General features: G+C 27.4%; 1 protein-coding gene across 1 annotated transcript in view; it reads right to left on the bottom strand.

Moving 5' to 3' along the window:
• The window catches only part of LOC142320149 (uncharacterized), a 73,039-nt gene extending 62,495 nt beyond the window's left edge, over positions 1 to 10,544 (bottom strand). The window contains exon 1 of the mRNA XM_075357831.1: positions 10,333 to 10,544. Within this exon, the coding sequence (XP_075213946.1) occupies positions 10,333 to 10,544 (212 nt within the window). The remainder of the gene's footprint in view (positions 1 to 10,332) is intronic.
• Between the last annotated feature and the right edge of the window lie 9,746 nt (positions 10,545 to 20,290).

Raw genomic sequence — 20,290 nt, 5'->3', positions numbered from 1 at the left:
TGGAAATTTAAAAATACAATTTAATATTTGTTTCTAGCTTATAAGAAACTAATCTAAACAATACTCAAATACAATAATCAAAATACTAAAGTTTTGTTGCATTTGAACTAATATTATTTGAAAAATAATTCTATAATTCCAAGATAATTCATTAGAATTCTTTAATTCTCAATTTATAAAATCGTGATTTCAATCGCGGTTGAATACATTCATTTCAAGTCTTTTTTTCAATTTATTAAAAGGTTAAAAATTTAAATAATATGCTGTAACTACAACACTTATAAGCGACCTGCCATAAAACGTACGCCATTCCTGAAAACGTCATAGCTATTCTCGTGAATAAAAAACGTACCACACCAGAATTACTACAAAAAATTTGGAATGAAACCGTATCCAGATATCATTTTCACTGAGCCAAATGTAGCGTACTGTTATATAACAATGAAGTAGGTTTCTTTCGTTTTTCTTCAGTTATATAGTTTTAGTTTTCTTCAGCATAGCTCTTCAATTTTTCTTCACTTTTTTTGAAAACAAACTTCAATAATGAAATATACTTGCATTGGTAACAGAAGACTGAATGGAGGATTAAATAATAATACCGGCGATATTTAACCCTTTGTATGAAACGAGTTAGTAAAATTTTAATTTATTGGAAAATATATATCGCGAAGTGTAGAATTAAAGTAAAAGATTTGACATAGGGCTATTATAAAGACATAATTTAATATAATTATTATTAAAAAAAAAGAAGACAACTACATAAGTAACTATATAATTAGTGTTAAAATGGCTTTGAAAAAAAAAAGATTTTTTAAGGAAGAATGTTAAATTTGGATGAATCAACCTAGAATAATAAATTATCTGTTTTATTTGAATTTATTATTTGAGGAATATTTTTTAATTCTCAGTTTATAAAATCATGGTCGAACAAATTCATTTCATGTCTTTTTTTCGATTAGCCATCAATTAATAAATAAAATTGTAATCTATGTATTCAAAATAAGCTTAAATACACCGTGAAACATTCCTTGACGTAAATAGTACTTTTATGCAATCCTTTACAAAATAACATTATTTAAGAATTGAAAACAACAAAAAACAGGTCTTATGATAACAGTTAGTAATAATTCTTAATTATCTTGAGGTTTTAATCGTGATGAATAGTACCAATCGGTTAGAAGAAAATGGGGTTTCTTTTAAATAAACTTATTTTATTAATAATAACTACTTCCAAAATAATTTATTACGTAAGAAAACGTTGTTCCTGTAAAATTACGTTATGATTAATGTCTGTGGCATTGATGTAATCATCTATATCTTATGTCATTATCTTACGTCATCTAAAGATTAATTTTATTTTTACTATAACTGAATTAATAGTTTCCTTTTTTACTTTCCTGGTATCATAGATAGATTTTACTTTCCTATGCTGCAAGAAGGAAAGTATGATAATCAGTCAAATTTTTTGCATTTTTGGGACATTTCATGACCCAGGAACGCCAAAACGAGTGGATTGGTAATGTTCGTACGTATGTACGTGTTTTGGCGTGTTTGAAGTTTAATAACGTTTGACTAGATAAACCGATTTTGACGAAAGTTTTGTACAGACTAGTTTATATAGGGTAATTTGTCGGTAAATGTTTGGGGGAGGTCAATATTTCCAGCGAATGGAGTAGATAGTTTTCTTGGATGTCAATTTTTTCAAAATTTTGCATGCATAGCCAACTTTATATTAAACTTTTTTTTCTCTTTTTCTGTTTAGCCTACGGAACCACCCTAAGGTATTACTTCAGAGGATGAATGAGGATATGTATTAATAAAAGTGTGGTCTTGTACAGTCTCAGGTCGACCGTTCCTGAGATCTGTGGTTAATTGAAACCCAACCCCCAAAGAACAGTGGTATCCATGATATATTAAGCTTATCCATCTTATCTTACCATTTAAAAAAAAATTTACCCCAAAATTTCCCTTCCCGAAAAATAAAAAGAAATATCTTTTTTTATTGGATATCTTTTACCCAATTTTTTAAATGTCTTCCTAAACATAATAGTAGTAGAAGTGCCCCAAAAAAGTGTGGGCAGTGTTGTGAGGGGGATGGGGAAACCAAACAAAGTTTAAGGATTTCGATTTTTTAATGTTTCAAAACTTTTTGGGCTTATTTAAACTTTAATAGCAGTAAACGTTTTAATAAACTTTTAGTAATAATGTTACAATAAAATTTCATCATAATTCACTCCAACGCCTAAAAAAGAAACCTTACGGAAATTTTTATTGGTTGTACATTACTTAGTGGAGTTTGCTTTATTTTCCTTCATTTAGCATAGTAAACGTAGAAAAATCAAAATTTTATTTGGAGTTGCGGAGCATAAAAAATAAAGAACTATCAATTTTTACATGACTAATCAAAAAGGAATGTATTATATTTATGATGTACATATGTTTGTTCTGTCGTAGCAGCTCATTGACTAAACCGATTTAGGTATATGATCTCGCGTGGGAATCCTTACGTTTACCGGGAGTATAAGAGACTATATAAATATGTATGTATATATATTTAAATAGGCATGAAGAATTTCATCTGATCGATTATAAGGTGAATGAGTCATTTTTTAATAACTTGCATCTCAACGCTTCATTCTGAACGATTCGAAAGTCTCGAATCTCATACGTGTAAAGTTGTCTTACTAGTGTTTTTACACGACTGCCTAAAAGGGAGTGTAATGTGTTTATATATGTTTGTTCTACCGTAGCAGCTCGACGGCTGAACTGATTTATATGTACAAGAGCGTTGGAATCCTTTCGTTACCGGGATTGTTATGTGCTATATAATTATATATATGTTTAAATAAATTTTAAAAGTTTGAAAAAAAAATTATACTACGTAAAAATATTGTATACAAAACTGTTACATGCACGTTCTTTAATTGTAGTATATTCGTAATTATCCTACGAGTATATTAAAGAGCAATGATTGTAAGGTTTTTATTTTGGGAGTCACGTTGTTTAATTATTAATATTTATTTCTTGTTTGAATTTTTAAAACTTTTTTATTTTTATTTAATCATATAATGACAATTTTACAATAAAATTTTATCATAAATTACTCCCACCCTAAAAAAGAAATCGTAGGTTACTTTTTCACGTATAATTATTTTTCCACTATATAAAAATAGATAACCAGTGCCAAGAAAGTATTACAACTTTGTCGATAAAGTTTTTCATATTATAAATTTTGTAGTAAAACTATAGACTAAAACTTGGATTTAGTTGTAACAATAATATTGTTTACGCGGATGAACGTTCGAATTAACGTTAACTATTTCATTATTCAATACAATCGAAGACAATTTTCTTTGACGAAATGAAAATTTTCTTTTTGTAAACTTAAAAACAAATTATTCGTTACTTAAGATGTACAAACAGTAATATAAAGGTAAAAGAGGTGTTAGAATCGAAGCATACGATTAGAACGAGAGGGAGTGAAATGTGCTGAAAGGGCGCTGAAGGGTCTGGGGCCACCGTGCTTTATCCTGAATCCCATTGAGTCATGAATACACTCGACACTGTGCAATCAATGTTGACTTCGACAATGGTTGTGACAAAAGGTCATTTAATAATTTTGAAAGGCTGTCCCACATGTACGAGAAGAATTCATCTCTCTTCTATTGTGTCGAATTAAACATTGCGATTGAATAAAAAAAAAAAAAAAAAAAAATCGGCATCAATCAGGTCTCATTGTATTTTTCTCATAGACCTCATTATTCGATCGAATAGAATAGATTAACATTCGTTTAACTTTCAATTTAACTTTTTGTATTCGAACAACTAAACTTGAGCTAGTTGACTCGTTACCTTACACCGCCTTTGTCCTACCTGGTCACAACAAATCGATTTGTTGTTTTTATTAGGAAGAATAATTAATGTATCGAAATCTAAATTTAATGCCTTTTTATGTTAAATAAACCAATAATAATGCATGTTAATTATTACTGTGTTACTGTTATTTTAAAAACTGTTTGTTGTAAATTAAAAATATTATAATTTTAACAGTAAATTTGCCGGTAAGTGTTTCTTTTCTTGATATAACAGCCTTTTTGGGCCAGTGAATTGGCCAGATTTAAATCTAGTAAAAATCATGTAATTTTATTAGATTTATATGCTCATATTGCAGAAATGCATTGATCATTGGGTTCACTAAAAATAATTTTTCTTTTTCTTGTTAGAGGATTGATAGTCAAACGGAAATTAATTTTATTGTAAATAATATGATAGAAATATAAAATTCTTAAAATTGGATCTTCCAATAAATAATTACTTTATCTCTTTCTCTCTCTGTGAAATCATACTGATTTTTAAAAATAAGTATATTTAATGGTGACGAAGAGGATCTACTATATTTTAAACAGGCATTAAGTTAACATGATGGAATCACTGTTAAATGTTGCCAGATTCTTTTATTGAAATGTAAATTTACATGTCCAGCAAAAGTTTACTTTTTTCCCAGAAAGGAATCTGTTCTTCTTACAACATCCATCATATAATAATATTTTTTCTTTTAATTTTTTAGTTAAATCAAATAACTAGTTATTTGATTTTTAATATAAAATTAATAAGAAGGGAACGCATTGTATCTCATCTTTTTACAAATTGTTGCAGAGATATCAGATCTTCATAAAGCCCGTACCTAATTAAAATCTATAAAACTTATCAATTTGTGATCCGGCAGATAATTTTAAATATGAAACGAACAGTGCTTCAAAGTTTAATACAAATTGATTACGAATGTCGCGCTAGTTATAATAAATTAAAAAATTGGCCCTTCAGGGCTCCCCTGAAGCTCAAAGAGCGTTAAAAACCGGGCCTTTCGGAATTATTGTAAAATATACAGTTTGAAAATTCTTTGTACATAATCGACGAACGTAGATAGTTCATATAAGAGAGAAGAAAAAGGCAACTTCAGATAAAGTTCAAGAAAATATCCTAGTTGTCGGGAAGGCGTTCTCAATTATCTTTATCTAATAAGCTGCTGGTACACTCAACAATTCTGAAACCTATCTGGACTTTTGGGATCAACGATGGGGTACTGCGAACCAATTCAATGTCAAAATCTTACAGCGGTTTCAAAATAAACTAGCGTGGTGTATCACAGAGCCACCTTGGTTTGCAAAAATACAGTGAAATACACGAATATTTAGGTTTATGATACGTTCGGAAGGAAATACAAAGTTTCATTTCAAAGTTAAACGACTTAATAATCACTTACGTAAACGACGTGAATCGCTTAGCTGTAAACATCCTAGAGAACGGGGATGACGGTAGAAGATTAAAAGTGCTACACGTTTTGGACCTTAGTGACGCTATAGTGTCTTAAGCTATTGTAACTTCAGATGTGTTTGTGTATGTGTGTGTTGTGCATTATCTCTTCGATTTTTATTTTCAAATTTATTACATATTCCTTTTCCTTATCTTCTCATTATTTCATAATTTTTTAATTTTATTTTGCTATTTACGACTTATTTTATTTTTATTTCTTTTGTTCTAGTGTTAGGTATTAAATTTTGTTCACAATTATTTAGTGTGTGCTGCTTGCCATAAAAGTTCTTTGTAAAACTGTTGAGTAATTTTTGAGGAGTTTCGCTAGGAATCCTTATGTGATTGCGAATGTGATAAAATTGACTCTAGGTTAATATAAATGTAACTGAAAAAAGTACGGTCTATTACTGAGGTATTTATCTCAAACAAACTCAACAGATAATATTCTTTAATTGGTTACTAAAATTATTATGACCGTGATCTTCTGTTGTATTTTTTTGTTATCTTGTAAAAGATTAATAATCTACTGAATACCGAACACCCTGATTACCATATTTATTTTCATTGAAAAATAATAATAATTATACGATGATACTTGGGTGTATCGGAAACTACTTGAAAACACTGATAAAAAATATTTACCTAAACATAATTCCAATATGAAAAAAATCCGCGATATAAGTTTAAAATAACTCCTGTATACGCTAAACTTATTTTAAAGTTTAGACCTTAAAATAATTATTTAAGGAAACTTTAAAACTTTAAAATCCCACGTTTTTTAGATGGATGATCTACCTTATTTTCCCTTGTTTTGAACGGTATTGTTCCGACAATAGGAATAAATATACAACTTTATCTGAAAAAAAAAAATAAAGTACCATTTTTTGTTAATATTTTAGTTTAATAGAATAAAAAAATATTATCAAATCTTTTTTATTAATACTTTTTTAATGTTCTCAAATGTCTTTCGGAGAAAAATAAATGATTTTTCTATTTCTTAAGTAATGCAATCTATTTAGTCTTCCTCTTTTTTTCCTGTAAGTGAAAAAAATTTAATTTTCTTAAAAATTTAAATTAAAAAATATTAAAATCACTAGAAAATATTTTTCAACTTGACATTTATCTAAAGGAAGGTTTATTGTTTTTAAGAAATAAGAAAATAAAAACATTACGGAAACTAAAAAATGAAATATGTACTTGAAAAAATTCTAAAAAATATTTAACAAAGCATATATTCCCAGAAAACAGTCCGCATTTAAAACTTCAGAATAAGCCCTATGTGGGCTAAATTTATTTTAAACTTTTAATTAAAAAAAATATATATATATTTATTTCAGGAATCTTTAAAGGATTATTTAAAATCTAGTTTTTTTTAGATCAGCTAGATAATAGGTTAAAAATTGCGATTTTTTTGTTGTTGCTTTTATTTTAGAAAACTAAGATATTAAAAGAGATTTAAACTTTAAATATTTTTGTATTTTTTCATTTTTAAATAAATTACTAATACATAAATAGGTATAATAAAATAAATACTTGGTTGTAGTTACTTACTTAAAATTATTATTGGTTGAAATTAATATTAGTCTATATTGTGTTCTTTTATTCGGATTTGAATACTAGATGAAGAAAAGCGGTGTTCTTTGGTGGTTGGGTTTTAATTAAAATGTCTCAGGAATGATCGACCTGAGACTACATTAAGACTATACATTTACAGGTACAGTTACATTATAATAAAAGCCGCTAATGACTTACTTAATTGATGATGCAACTAATAAATAAATAAAAAATAGATTTTAAAAAAGGGAATTACCATTTTAATACAAAATTATTTTCCCGATGAACCGTAAAACAGCAACCAGGTAATTAAGCACATTAAAATTTAACAGTTATTTATAATCTCGTAAAACATTCATCTTTTTTACGTCAGAAATGAAATAACTTACATTTGAAATACAAATGAGAATTATTTTTGTTTTAAAGAATTTTAGTTATTTTCTTTAAGCATAAGTATATAATTTAACGGCTAATAATTAATTTTTACATAAAAGAAGGTAAGTATTATCGATTTCTTTCCGTAAAATCCAAACGAAAAAATTAATTTAAAGCTAAAAATTATTATTAATTATTTATACAGAGAATAATTAATAAAATAAGTAATTTTAAGAATTAAACTGAATTTATAAAATAATTACTACTAGGTAAAGTTTTTTAACGATGCTTTTGGTATACGATTTTACAATAATCTGGAATGATTTTTATTTATTATGATGATTATATTTATTATCTAACTGGATGAAAAAATAATTTTTACACATAATTATTTTATTATTGTAAAAGTGTAAAGAATACATAATACATACTCGTATACTAGACGTGGGCGTGCATATACATCATTAGAGCATCAGTATCTTTTCTTGTTTGAACAATATCTTATTATAATTGAACATAAAAGTAAAATATAAATATACAATATTGTGGTTGGTCATAATAGCTTATTAAGATAGTAAAAAATAAACTTTTATTAAAGCTGGAGTCTTTTACAATATTTATATCAGAGACTTTGCTTTGCTTGCAAAAATAACGCAACGTTTAAAAAATTCCATTTTTCTTAGTTTCCCTAATACCTTTATTTATTTATACGCGTGGGGAGTAAAAATGAAATAATCCAGCAATAAAAATTGTAATATTTGAAATACTAAATTACCTTGATTTTAGAAAACGTTTGAATTGAAAAATTCCCCTTTCTTGCTTTTACCATTTTTTAATACATTTATTTCTAAAAATGATGATTTTTTTTAAATTTATTTTTAATTTACTCAAAAAATAAAAATAAAGAGTTTACATTCCGTAGTAATGGTAAAACAAGTTAAAACTGGATTATCTCCAATCGACAAAAAAAACCGAACAGGCACACTATTAAAAAGGTTTTTGTAATATTACAGTCACATTATTTCTTTATCGATAAATTTGAAAATAACAACGTTAACCGAAAAATGGATTGATTTTATTCGTCATTTTTCTGTTTAATCCATAAAATTTAAATCATGAATTAAATTCGTCTTCAAATGACTGACGTAAAAATAATTCACTGTAGAAGTATATTTTTCTTTAGTTTTAACCCAAATCGATATAATACGTCTATTTAGACGCACAAAAAGTATTTAAATTCAAAAGCCATTTAATTGCCAAATAACTAATTTATTTTCATTATTTCACATTATTTATGTTTTCGAATTAGTTGTTTTTTGTTATCAGACATTTCGATCAGGGTTTCCCGTTATTTTTAATACGAAATTAATTATTATTTCATAATTTGATAACCTAATTTTTGACAAAAAGTCGAATAAAAAAATATTATTTAAATCTTATGAGCTATACTTTTTTTTTTAATTTATCTATTTAGATTTCATTTCGTAATCCTTGAGGGTTTACGTTTATATATCAGATGAAATTAAGGAATATAATTAACAATATGTAAAACTTAATAAATAAAAATAGATATTTATAACCGAATAATATTTTTATCTACATAAAACCTTGATAGATTGTAGCTATTTATTTAAAAAGTTATTCAATTTTTTCGAAATCAATAGTTTATTTTTATAATGTACTGCAAAGGATAAAAAATAATAAATAATTGATGACAACAGAAATATACCTGTTATTGATGACAACAGATAGGGATAGAACCTATCTATATAGAGTCGGATTGTACTGGAAACAGTACCAAATTTTACTTAAGAATGTTGCGATATTGATATGTTACCAAACGACTTGTCTTAAATATATATATATATATACTTACAGATTTTTAATGATATAGGTCAAAACTTATTAAGTTTTTAGCAGAATGTAAATGAAATAAATAAAAAAAAGCAAATATGTTATTTGTTATTATGATGATGGATTTTCATCAAGTAATGTTATTAAAAAAAATTATGTTTGCTTCATCTAAATTTTGTATTTAAATTAAAAATTTGAACTACTTCTGATCGACAGAACATCAAATTTGTGAAATGGTAATCATCCAAAAGCTCAAAAATTAAAAGTTTTTTAAATAAATATTAAGTTATACTTTTGTTAAAATACAAAAAAAGGTGTGTGCATGTACAGTTGTATATCACACACTTAATGGAGAAATAAAACGTTAAGACATTTCTCTTTTATGAATCAAATTTATTTTCTTTTCTAGAAGATTAATTAAGCGGTTAACTTTCTTTTAAGCCATGAAAGATTAAACCTTTTTTTAACGATAATTCTATTCTCGTCTTTTTAAGTTTGCGGTATATTTTCTTAATTTAATTTAATATAAAGTTTACCTATTTGTTTTGTAGAATATATATATTTAAATAATAATCATTCGTATTTTAAATAAATTATTTAAACTAATAAATAACCGGTTTTTTAGGGGGAAAAATTATAAAAAGTTTATAAGACTAATATCCGCTTTTATATAGATTATTAAATTAATTTGAAAAATAATAAGTTAGTAAGATTCTTATTACTTTTTTTACGTATAATTTTTGTTATTTCTATGTTTATTCCCCGGAAAAGGTATTAGGCAAAAAAAAAAAAAAATTCGTGAAACAAGATTTTATAATTTGTATATTATAACATCAGCTATGGAATTAAATTAAGCTAAATCTAATAATAAACACTATTTATTTCTTCAAATTGACGATATTTTATTTGGGTAAATTCAAGAAGTATATTTTCACCATTCTTTATTTATAAAATAATATTTATTATACTTATTTAATAATTTATTTAAAACGTTCATTAATTCACATATTAAAAGTTTTAACGATAATATAAATATGTTCCTGGAGTTCATTTAAGCACCGATTAATTTCTAGAAATAATACGCGTATAAATAATAAATTACGTAAATTTCATTCGGTATTTACTTTCATAAACTATCACATTTCAGTCAATAAGGATTTAAAATTATTCTATATTAAAAAAAAAACTTGTTTATTATTCATTATTATTATTAAACTACGTGATAAATTTCAATACCTCAGTCGTTTGGCTTCATCAATGAATGGCCGTTTCTCCATCTCTGTAAGAAGTTTCCATTCGGCCCCAAGACGTTTTGAGATCTCAGAATTATGCATTTTCGGATTCTCTTGTGCCATCTTACGTCTTTGACCCCGTGACCACACCATGAAAGCATTCATGGGCCGCTTAATGTGCGTGTCCGAATGGTGTAGCAGTGCTTTTCCATTCATCATCGCACACACTACTATTCAGGATTCGGCTCGACTGCGGTCTTTCTCTTCGGTTGTGGAATCGGCTCCTTCCCTCTATACCAGCAAGCACGTGGTTTGAACGGCTGGCCAATCGCTTGGTTACGCTCCGCCCCCTATTGGCTCCCGCGACGTCGCAACATGGCGCCAAGCAACAAGTGCCCGCCACGCCGTCTGACCACAACTGCCACCGCTTCGGTCTAAATATCCTAGCTTTGTATTATGCGCTAAAATGACACGAATAATCGAATGCTGTTTTGTCTTCAGTCGATCGGAAACAAAAGCTTTGCTCGTTCCTTAATAAATCTTACCCCTTCAATTGTTCATTTCTTCTATTCTTTCCTTTTATATTACATAATTATTTTTTAGTAGTATTTTTCGTACGCTATATTATCAGTGTTGTACCGAACGCACAAAAAGAAAAAAATTATTCGTAATCATTACATAATTACAGATTTTTCATAAAACGATTAAGGTAATACTTAAACTATGTGTTGGGTTTCAAATTATCCTCCAGCTGATAGCGCTGTCTGAAGGACTGGAGGACATTCTTAGTATTAGTTTTTGTTTTTATTTTTGTTTGCAGTTTCAGTGTACGGACAAGTCAGCTGAGAAGAAGATGTCCGACGATACGTTCTATGCACGCCAGTTCGGCCTCTGCATCATAGCAATGTAGTTTCATATTGTTAAGGTTATAAATACGGCGTTATTAGTTCTTACTCATTAGTAATTATTTTCTCAAATACAGTTCATTATTCTGCTATAACGTTCAGCCCGTTACACTATGTGTGAGAGTGAGTGAGTGACTGAATGTGTGTGTGTGTGTGTGTGTGTGTGTTATTTAATTCGCGCGCGCGTGTCTTGAGTGCACTTTTTTATAAATATTAGAAAAATGATAAATAAATAATACTTTACAATAATATTTGTAATTGAACAACACATCGTTGCAATTTTCGTTACGAAATGATTTTAATCTAATTAACATATCCGTTAAATAATGCTTAAAAAATTAAATCTGGGTGAAATTTTTCATTTATAATTTACAATTTTTTAAATTAGAATTTAACGTAGAATTATTTCCTTTCGTATAATATCATCTTGATTGATTATAATTTTAGCCAACAAAATTAAATTAACTGAATTTTGGCATGCCAGTAAAAAAAAATATCATAACATATTTAGTGAACGGTGAACTTTTTTTAACATATAAATTAACACATTAATGAGGTAAAAATTCCCGAATAACACAAATCATGCAAAGATTCATTCACATGTTAAAAGGTTTATTTTAACAATTAAAATTCCGAATAGAGATTAGATTCTTGGAACGGTAACTTTGTCTGATTATTATCTTTATTTGTATTGGTAATTTGTTTTATTAACCTACTTCCTCATAAACATTACTGTATTATATTTTTTGCTCATATTAATTTTAGTACTTAATTATTTAATGTGTTCACACAAATAAAAGAAAATAAATTTCACGAATTCTATTACAGTTCTAAATTTCTCTTACCTTCCAAGGAAGTTTTATTTGTACTTTCCTGTACAATCACAATGAGATTCAAGGCAGTAGGGTTTTGTCAGTATTAACTGGCAAACAGTTTTTTAAACACTCATTTATTGAAAAAAAGTCGCAAGAATAAGAGTTCAATTTTTTTCGATGACTAACCGTTGTTGCTGTAAAAAAGGTCTGCCGACACAGTTAGGTAAACATAACGATGATTTGCTGTAAAATAAAAAAAAACAGCAAAGGAACTATCATTGTGTATTGAGGTACTCTGTGACGTATAAGATTAATTCACGCACCATACAATATTATACAATCAGAAAAACAGTATCAGGGTTGAACCATTTACATAATATAATCTTTGTTTTTTAAATCAGAATATTCAGTGAAAAATATTTTATTGTGTAATTCTAAAATTTACCGTCTGTATAATCTTTTACTCACTGTTTCTCGATTCTTTTAATAAAAACAAAAATAACGTCAAAAATACTCAACGCAGACCTAAAATCAAGCTGATATTTGTTCAATATTTCATGCATTATCAGTTATTTGAGTATAACCGTTTGGAAAATCTTTGAGAAGCTTTATAATATCTACATAAATTTGTAATTATCGACTGGATCATATTTAAAAAAACTGAGGCACGAAAGAATATCTTAGATATGAATTTTAAAGATAGGTCGATTAAATACGTTAACAATGAATTTTAGCAAAATCAAAATCTTGTAATGAATTGTGGAAAATTATTTCAGCCTGATAAAAAGAATGAATTCAGATAAATAAATAAAATTTATAAATACCTAGATTATCAATTTGAGTTTTATCTTTTAGTTTCACCATGTAACTGACGAATATATTTTTTTGGCACTTGAGCAATAGATTGGAACTTATTTGTGAGACTGTTATTTGGTAATCCGGTAAAATTTTGATCTTGATTAATTATAGAAAAAATATATTTAATATTACATCGGGGTAGATATCTTATAATGTTTTATTTTTTCTGGTTGTATGCTCATTATTAGGTTTTACATGTTTTTTTTACCTATAAGATTTTTTAGATTTATTATTTATCCCAAAACCTTAACAGAAATCATAATTAGGTTTCTAAGATTTGTATTATCTCGGAAACTTGAAATATCTTAATTCATGATAATGGTCACTCGAAGATCCTTTCCGGGATACTATTTTTTTATTTAATTGATTAAATAATGGACCGTTCCGAAGTGTGCTTTATGCAAGCGATATAAAATATTTTCTATTTTATTTCTTTACAAATTATGAGGGATAGAAATCATTAAATGTGATACAACGTTTAATCGTTAGGCGTGCTTACCATTCACAGTGAGGTGAAGGACATGTGTATGTGTTTTTTTTTTTTTTGTTTTTTTTTTAAGGAAGGACGATTAACAATAAATCATAATTTTAATATAACAGGTTTCTTAATATCGAATTAATTGATCAGACCTTTATCAATCAATACCAACTGATTCTTTTCAATGTTTATAAGAAGTATGGGCTTAATGTCAGAGGATAAACATTGTCCTTAACAAAAAGCCTCTCGGTGTTAGTGATTATTTTTTAATTTACTAAAGATGAAATTTAGTGTGTATTGTTTCTCTTCAAAACAGTTAATCTTGACTTGACACATATTTTTTGAAACGATTCTTTTCTTTTGGTAAAAAAGAAAGGTTTTTGTTCGGCTAAAACAATACCATAAGTATTCTTATATCTTGTTGCCTTTCACTTACAATAGGCTCACAAAATCATCAAAGAAATTCAACAATTACTAAATAACTAAAACCAATCTTAAAATAATAGTAATAATAATAATAATAAATACTAATTGCGATAATGTATAGAGAATTGTAGTTTAAACACACTTTAATATAAGCAAATTCGTCGTAAAATCAAACGGATGATGAAGATATGTTGAGTAATTTTTCGTACAGAAGATGCGAGTCATAAATTACTGATGCTGCAATATAGGGATAAAAATAAGGCTACTAACGATTTTCGATAATTTTTTTTTGATGGGAACGAAATAGACATAGCAGTTACACGAGTAATTTAAAAGCTATGACAGTGGACAACATCATACATCAATTGATTTTTTGAAATTTAGTCTCATGTTTATTCAGCTGATGCCATACGCATATACTTTTAATTTTGGGAAGAAAAGTACTTGCTAGTGGTTTACATCTTTTATGATATTTATAATTATTATTTATTTAAATGATCATGTTACATTATATAAATAAACACTTCTCTTAAAATTATTATGTTGATAAATCTCATTAAATGATGATAAAATTCATGAATTTTAGCAACGATAACTTTATGTTGATCGTACCAGTTTGCATTCATAGGAAGGCAATGAGATACGATGGAATTTAATTAAGCAAAAGATGATTTGTGAATAGATGAACCTCGATTGTGTGATATCACATGATAATAAACAGATTGCATGAATCGATATAAAAATATATAATTGCGAGCAAGATTGCTTGAATATCTCGAAAGTGTATTAAATGGATTGGAATTTGACTCCAACCGGTTTCAGATATTGCTGATATCCTTTACAAAAACTACAGCAAAAAGCACGTTAACTATTAATATATTTTAATTTGACTCCAACCGGTTTCAGATATTGCTGATATCCTTTACAAAAACTACAGCAAAAAGCATGTTAACTATTAATATATTTTATCGTACTGATCGACCAACATATGTTAAGTACAATCGTTAATTACCACAACAGTAACGATTGTAGGCAATCTTGACATGTCATAAGATATCCTAGAAAATCACATAGCCTTCTTCGAGAATAATAAACTCCCGTTCCAGGGTTAAAGTGAGAAATGAAATGGCTTCCCGCTGCCTTCTTCGCCGAGCCAAATATAATCTTGCACATCAGTAAGTCAAGCCAGTAGAATTGCAACTAATAATCAGTCTCATGCCGTCTACAGTTTGATAACTACAGGGACTAACTATACAGTGAATATCATTACAATCAGAAAAATAAACTTAAATCTTGAACCTCAGCTGAGTTACATGAATCGTAATCATAAGAAAGACTGTGAGAAATTGTTTAAAACATTCAATTAATGTATCCTTACTAGCGGGAAACAATGAATCCCATTGTTTCTCGCTAGTATATTAGTATGTTTCTCAAATTGTAGATAATCTATAAATGTCCTTTAGTCAATATTAAAGTAATACTGACTGAAGTAATCAATATTATTGATTATCGATATTATTAAACTTATTTAAAATAAAGTTTTGGAGTCTTTACATATATAAATTGTAAAAAAAATTATTAAAATAATGGTAAAATCAAAAAAATAAGGTAGTTACCAATTAGTAATTAAATTAAATTAATTAGTAATTAAATTAACAATAATAATTATGTTGATCATGCAGAAAATTAGATTAAGTGTTAGAATGAAATTACCAACTAACGATACACCACGTCCTTGCGGACTGCGTGTGTATTTATGCGGCATTGCGCCGTAAATTGAAATTAGGAGCCAACATCCTAGATATTCTAGAACACAATGTAAGGATCTTATCGAATATATGGTTGTTTATAAAGCCGTACACGATTATTTAATAATTATTTAAACATGTTTTTTTTTAGTTTTCTATATTGTTTTAATTTTTTCCTATTTTCTTGTGTTATTGTGCGTTTTGTTTGTTAATTTTTTTCTTATTTTTCTATTAATTTGTTTATATATCCGTTAGACTTAGCGTATGTTGTTAGAGAATTAGTACATTTATTGTAGAATCATTGCTTCTGGGCGCTAATAACCAACCTTCGTTGTGCGCTCCAAAAAACGAAAAAAAAACAAATTTTAAATTTGTATCAAATTTAAATACAGATGTTTTAAATAACACATTTATTTACTAAATTAATTATTATATTATAATTAATTAATTTATATATATATATATATATATATATATATATATATATATATATATTGGTAATTGTTATTTATCTATTATACTAATATACCGGGTGAGATTTAAATATAGCTTTATACTGCATATCTGAGCGATATTTTGAGGCAGAAAGAAATGGGGTTCTACATAGTTAAAAGAAATTTGCATTATGGTGGGTTTTTCCGCCATCATAAACCCATTTTGAATTAAACTTTATTTCTTTAAATAGGAAGGTGATATGACACACCTAAGTTAAATATGACACATGATTTCAATTTAAATATTTACATATTAATCTTAGTAAAGTTCCTGTACTAAAATTATTTTTGTTAATTCTATAGGAGAATTTTTACTTATTTTTATGCAAAATTTAGGGATATTTTTCCTCTAATTTTTAATTTATATTATGAATAAGCTTATCCATTCAAGTACGTTAAACTCTTTCATGCCGTTACCGATTGAAAATGTGGTAAAAAAAAATTTAAAACTAAAGCTAAATATTATACTGTGTTGACATAAACTATATTACCTTTAATTTACAGAAAATAAAATAATTAAACCGAACAATCATCACCAATAGCCTGATTGTAGTTTTTTAGTCTTATCCAGTTCCGGTTGAAATAGGAAATTTATTTTGAACACAACACAAGGTTTCATATCAATTTTTTGGTAGTAAAGTTGATTATTCTTCCAAAAATTTGTTAGAATGTTCTAAATAACAAAATATAACATGTAGGCTACCAGAATGTTCAGTTGGATGTTTTACTGGATGCAAAAATAATTCATTCAAATAACACGCGTAATGATATTTAAGGACAATTTATTATTTAGAAATGATTGATATTTAAAAAAATCTTTCTTGATATTTAAGTATTTCTTTAAGAATGTTTTATTTTTTAAGAAATGATGATAGGATAAAACACCAATAGATGAAGCCGTTACTTGATGGAAATCCGTAACCAAAAAAAGTAAAAAAAATATGAATTTAATTTCTCGAACATGGAACCCCTAATATGTTAATTAATTTAATAATATAACAATGAATAAAATCCACCTTACCAGCACATTGAGATAAGCTGTAGATCTTTCGGCTCACTTGAACGCATCATCAGGTGTTAAAAATATTGCATTAAAGTCAAAAATTAAAAAGTCATAAGTTAAAGTGTATAAGCAGTCATATCCGGTCCGGACAGTTAGGATCGGGTAGTCATGACGGCCTCCGTGGCGCGAATGTGACGTCTCGGCCTTTCATTCGGAGGTTCCGGGTTCGAATCCCAGTCAGGCATGGCATTTTCACACACGCTACAAATCATTCATCTCATCCTCTGAAGCAGTATCTAACGGTGGTCCCGGAGGTTAAACAATAACAAAAGTCATGACTGTTTATGCATCTTAACTTATGATTTTTTAATTTTTGACCTTAATGTAACATTTTTAACACTGATGATGGCTTTAAAGTGAGCTGAAAAATCTAGAACTTATCTCAATGTGCTGGTAAGGTGGATTTTATTAATTTTTATATTATTTAGTTAAATATGGATTTGATTTTCATAAAATTATTTAAAAAATCACAACTGCTGTTTCGGTACATATTACCTTCCTCAGGTGTTACAAACAAAATACTGTCTATTCTGTTCGTAACACCTAAGGAAGGTACTACGTACCGAAATAGCTGTTGTGATTTTTTAAATAATTTTGTGATAATTAAATTCATATGTATTCATTTTCTTTTGGATAAATGAGCTTGTTTGGCATTCACGTATTTAATTTTTCATTTTTAATGAGTAGGGACCGGATTATATGCAACATAAAAAGCTTGAAATGTGCATGAAAAATGCTTAAAATATTCATGAAAAGTGTCAAAATATGCAAATTTAAATAATAAAAAAATTGTAATTTAAAATTTTTCTTTTATTTCGAAATCTGCATACAATTTAGTTAGTAGTTAAATAACATATCGAAAAATTCGATAATTAACAATTATTTAACATTTTGTTACTTTTGTAAACGTAACAATCTGAGGTTCTGTTCCGCAACTGCTAAGTGCGCTCTAAGAGCCGTGCAGCTAATAGGTTTGGCCGGCTACAACGTAAGACTTCATTTATTAACAAAGTACCCTACCGAAAAATATTGTAAATATAGCAAAAATATATCTCATCACTAGATTTTAAGGAAAACATGCAATATCCGATGAGAATGGGCTTAATATGCAAATGCATGTAATCCGGTCTCTATTAATGAGTATAACTCTATATAAAAGTTAATGATAGTACATATCTCGTTTAAATAAATAATTTATTAAATTGACTATAATCCTAACAGCAGAAGAAAAATCTTGTGTTATCTTTCGTTTTATAAAAAAAAAGTTAAAAGATTTTATTAACTTATTTTTTGAGTTTTAAACATTTTATCTCATATCCTTTTTAGAAAAATTGAGGTGTTTTTGCACAACATTAAGCAAAAATGTTTAGTGACAAAGAAATTTTGTTGTTTTCTATTAAACTCTTAATATATTAGTACAAAAACTATTATTGTGCAAAATTCTTCGTTGAATATTTATGCCACCAAAAGTAAGTACTTTTAAGGATTTATTAAACCGAGAATGTTATCAGGTTACCCCAAAAGGGTTAGTCTTGGATGTTGGAAACCTTATTAACTAAATAAACGTCTACGTTTGTACGTTACGTTTCACGCAGCACATCAAAACGTTAATCAATTTTATGCCTTGCATTCCTACATAAAATTTTACGATTGTTAAACCTATCTTATATCTTGAATATCCTAAGTCTTTATTATATATACCGTATCTAAAACATAACCCCCACAAAACAATTCTAGAAGTGTAATCTCGTGTACACGTGTACAAGTTCAGTTTACTGAACCATCCCGACCGATCCATCAAGAATATTTTCTTGAGGAAATTCGTGCGTAACGATATTATATTACACAAATGGGATGAAATAAAAATAATAACCATCGCCGTTCCCTCGCGAGTTATTGAAATCTGTTCTTTTTTTACTGTTAGATCTATAGGTTAACCAGTAAAAATATTTCTGTCACTATCTCAGGAAGAAATGGTTAGAATATTTCTGGTCATACGCTAAATTATTATTTTTTCACAATTGTTTAATTTTGTTTTTTTCTATGTATTTTAGTTTTTAAATTTACTGCATTTATATCTTTCTCCTATATTATTAATATTTATTTATAGAAAGAATATTCATATGAATGAATATTCATATTTCTTTCTTATTAATATATTCTTATTATTATATAAAGAAAGAAATATTCTTTCTTTCTAAAGAATTTAACAAAGAATCTTTTAAAAGAATTAATTTATTAAAAAAATTTAATTTCCTATAGTAAAAAAAAATTAAGTTAATATTCATATAAAGTATTCACTTACCAACAATTGTGAGTATTGACTATCCAAGCGTTTTCGGATTATTCTTCCATCATCAGGGACTACTGATTAATTATGAATTTTATAGTTGTGCATATAAATTTTTATAAATGGGAATTAAAATGAAAATAAAATTTTAAATTATGTTTATAACATTTCAATGTCAATAGTTTAAGTCAACGTTAAAAGAAAAACGTTGAAAAAGAAATGTTTACAACTGTTATGCCTAAATTAATTTTACTTTAGATTAAATTAATCTTTATAGTTATGTATTCTTGCCGGCTCCCGTGGCGCGAGTGGTAGTGTTTCGGTGTTTCATCCGAAGGTCCCGGTGTCGAATCCCGGTCAAGCATGGCATTTTCATACCCTACAAAAATATTCTATTAGTCTCATTCTCTGAAGTTATACCACGCGGTGGTCCCGGAGGTAAAAAAATTATGTATTATTATGAGTGAAGAAGGATCTTCTTGAGTTTCCTATATTGTGTAGCGAAATTATACGTTTTTTTACATAAGTTAATTTTTTTCTATAAATACATATTTTTTCGTCTCAACTTAGAATGTTTAGTGTATACTATAGTTTTTCTATTATTTTCTTTTTATTATATTTTAAAGAAGTTTTTTTAAGTATATATTTTTTGTATAAGCCTATTGTATTTTATTTGAGCGCAGATTAATATCTTTAACCGAATAAGATTTAAGTTAAAAGTAATGAATAGAGAGCAGATGTCAATTTTTAGGATTGAATGTTACCTGAATTTAGAATTTACAACATGAACTCAGTCAAGAAAATTATTCATTCGATTAATAGAACTACTTCATCGACGTTTTTAATAAGTCCGACAGAATTCTTGTGATTGAAATTTTTTCTCAC

The sequence above is a fragment of the Lycorma delicatula genome, chromosome 2 (genome assembly GCF_047948215.1).
Source record: "Lycorma delicatula isolate Av1 chromosome 2, ASM4794821v1, whole genome shotgun sequence".
Classification (NCBI taxonomy): Eukaryota; Metazoa; Arthropoda; class Insecta; order Hemiptera; family Fulgoridae; genus Lycorma; species Lycorma delicatula.
The sequence above is the reverse complement of the archived record's forward strand: the minus strand, read 5'-3'. Positions and strand labels throughout refer to the sequence as shown.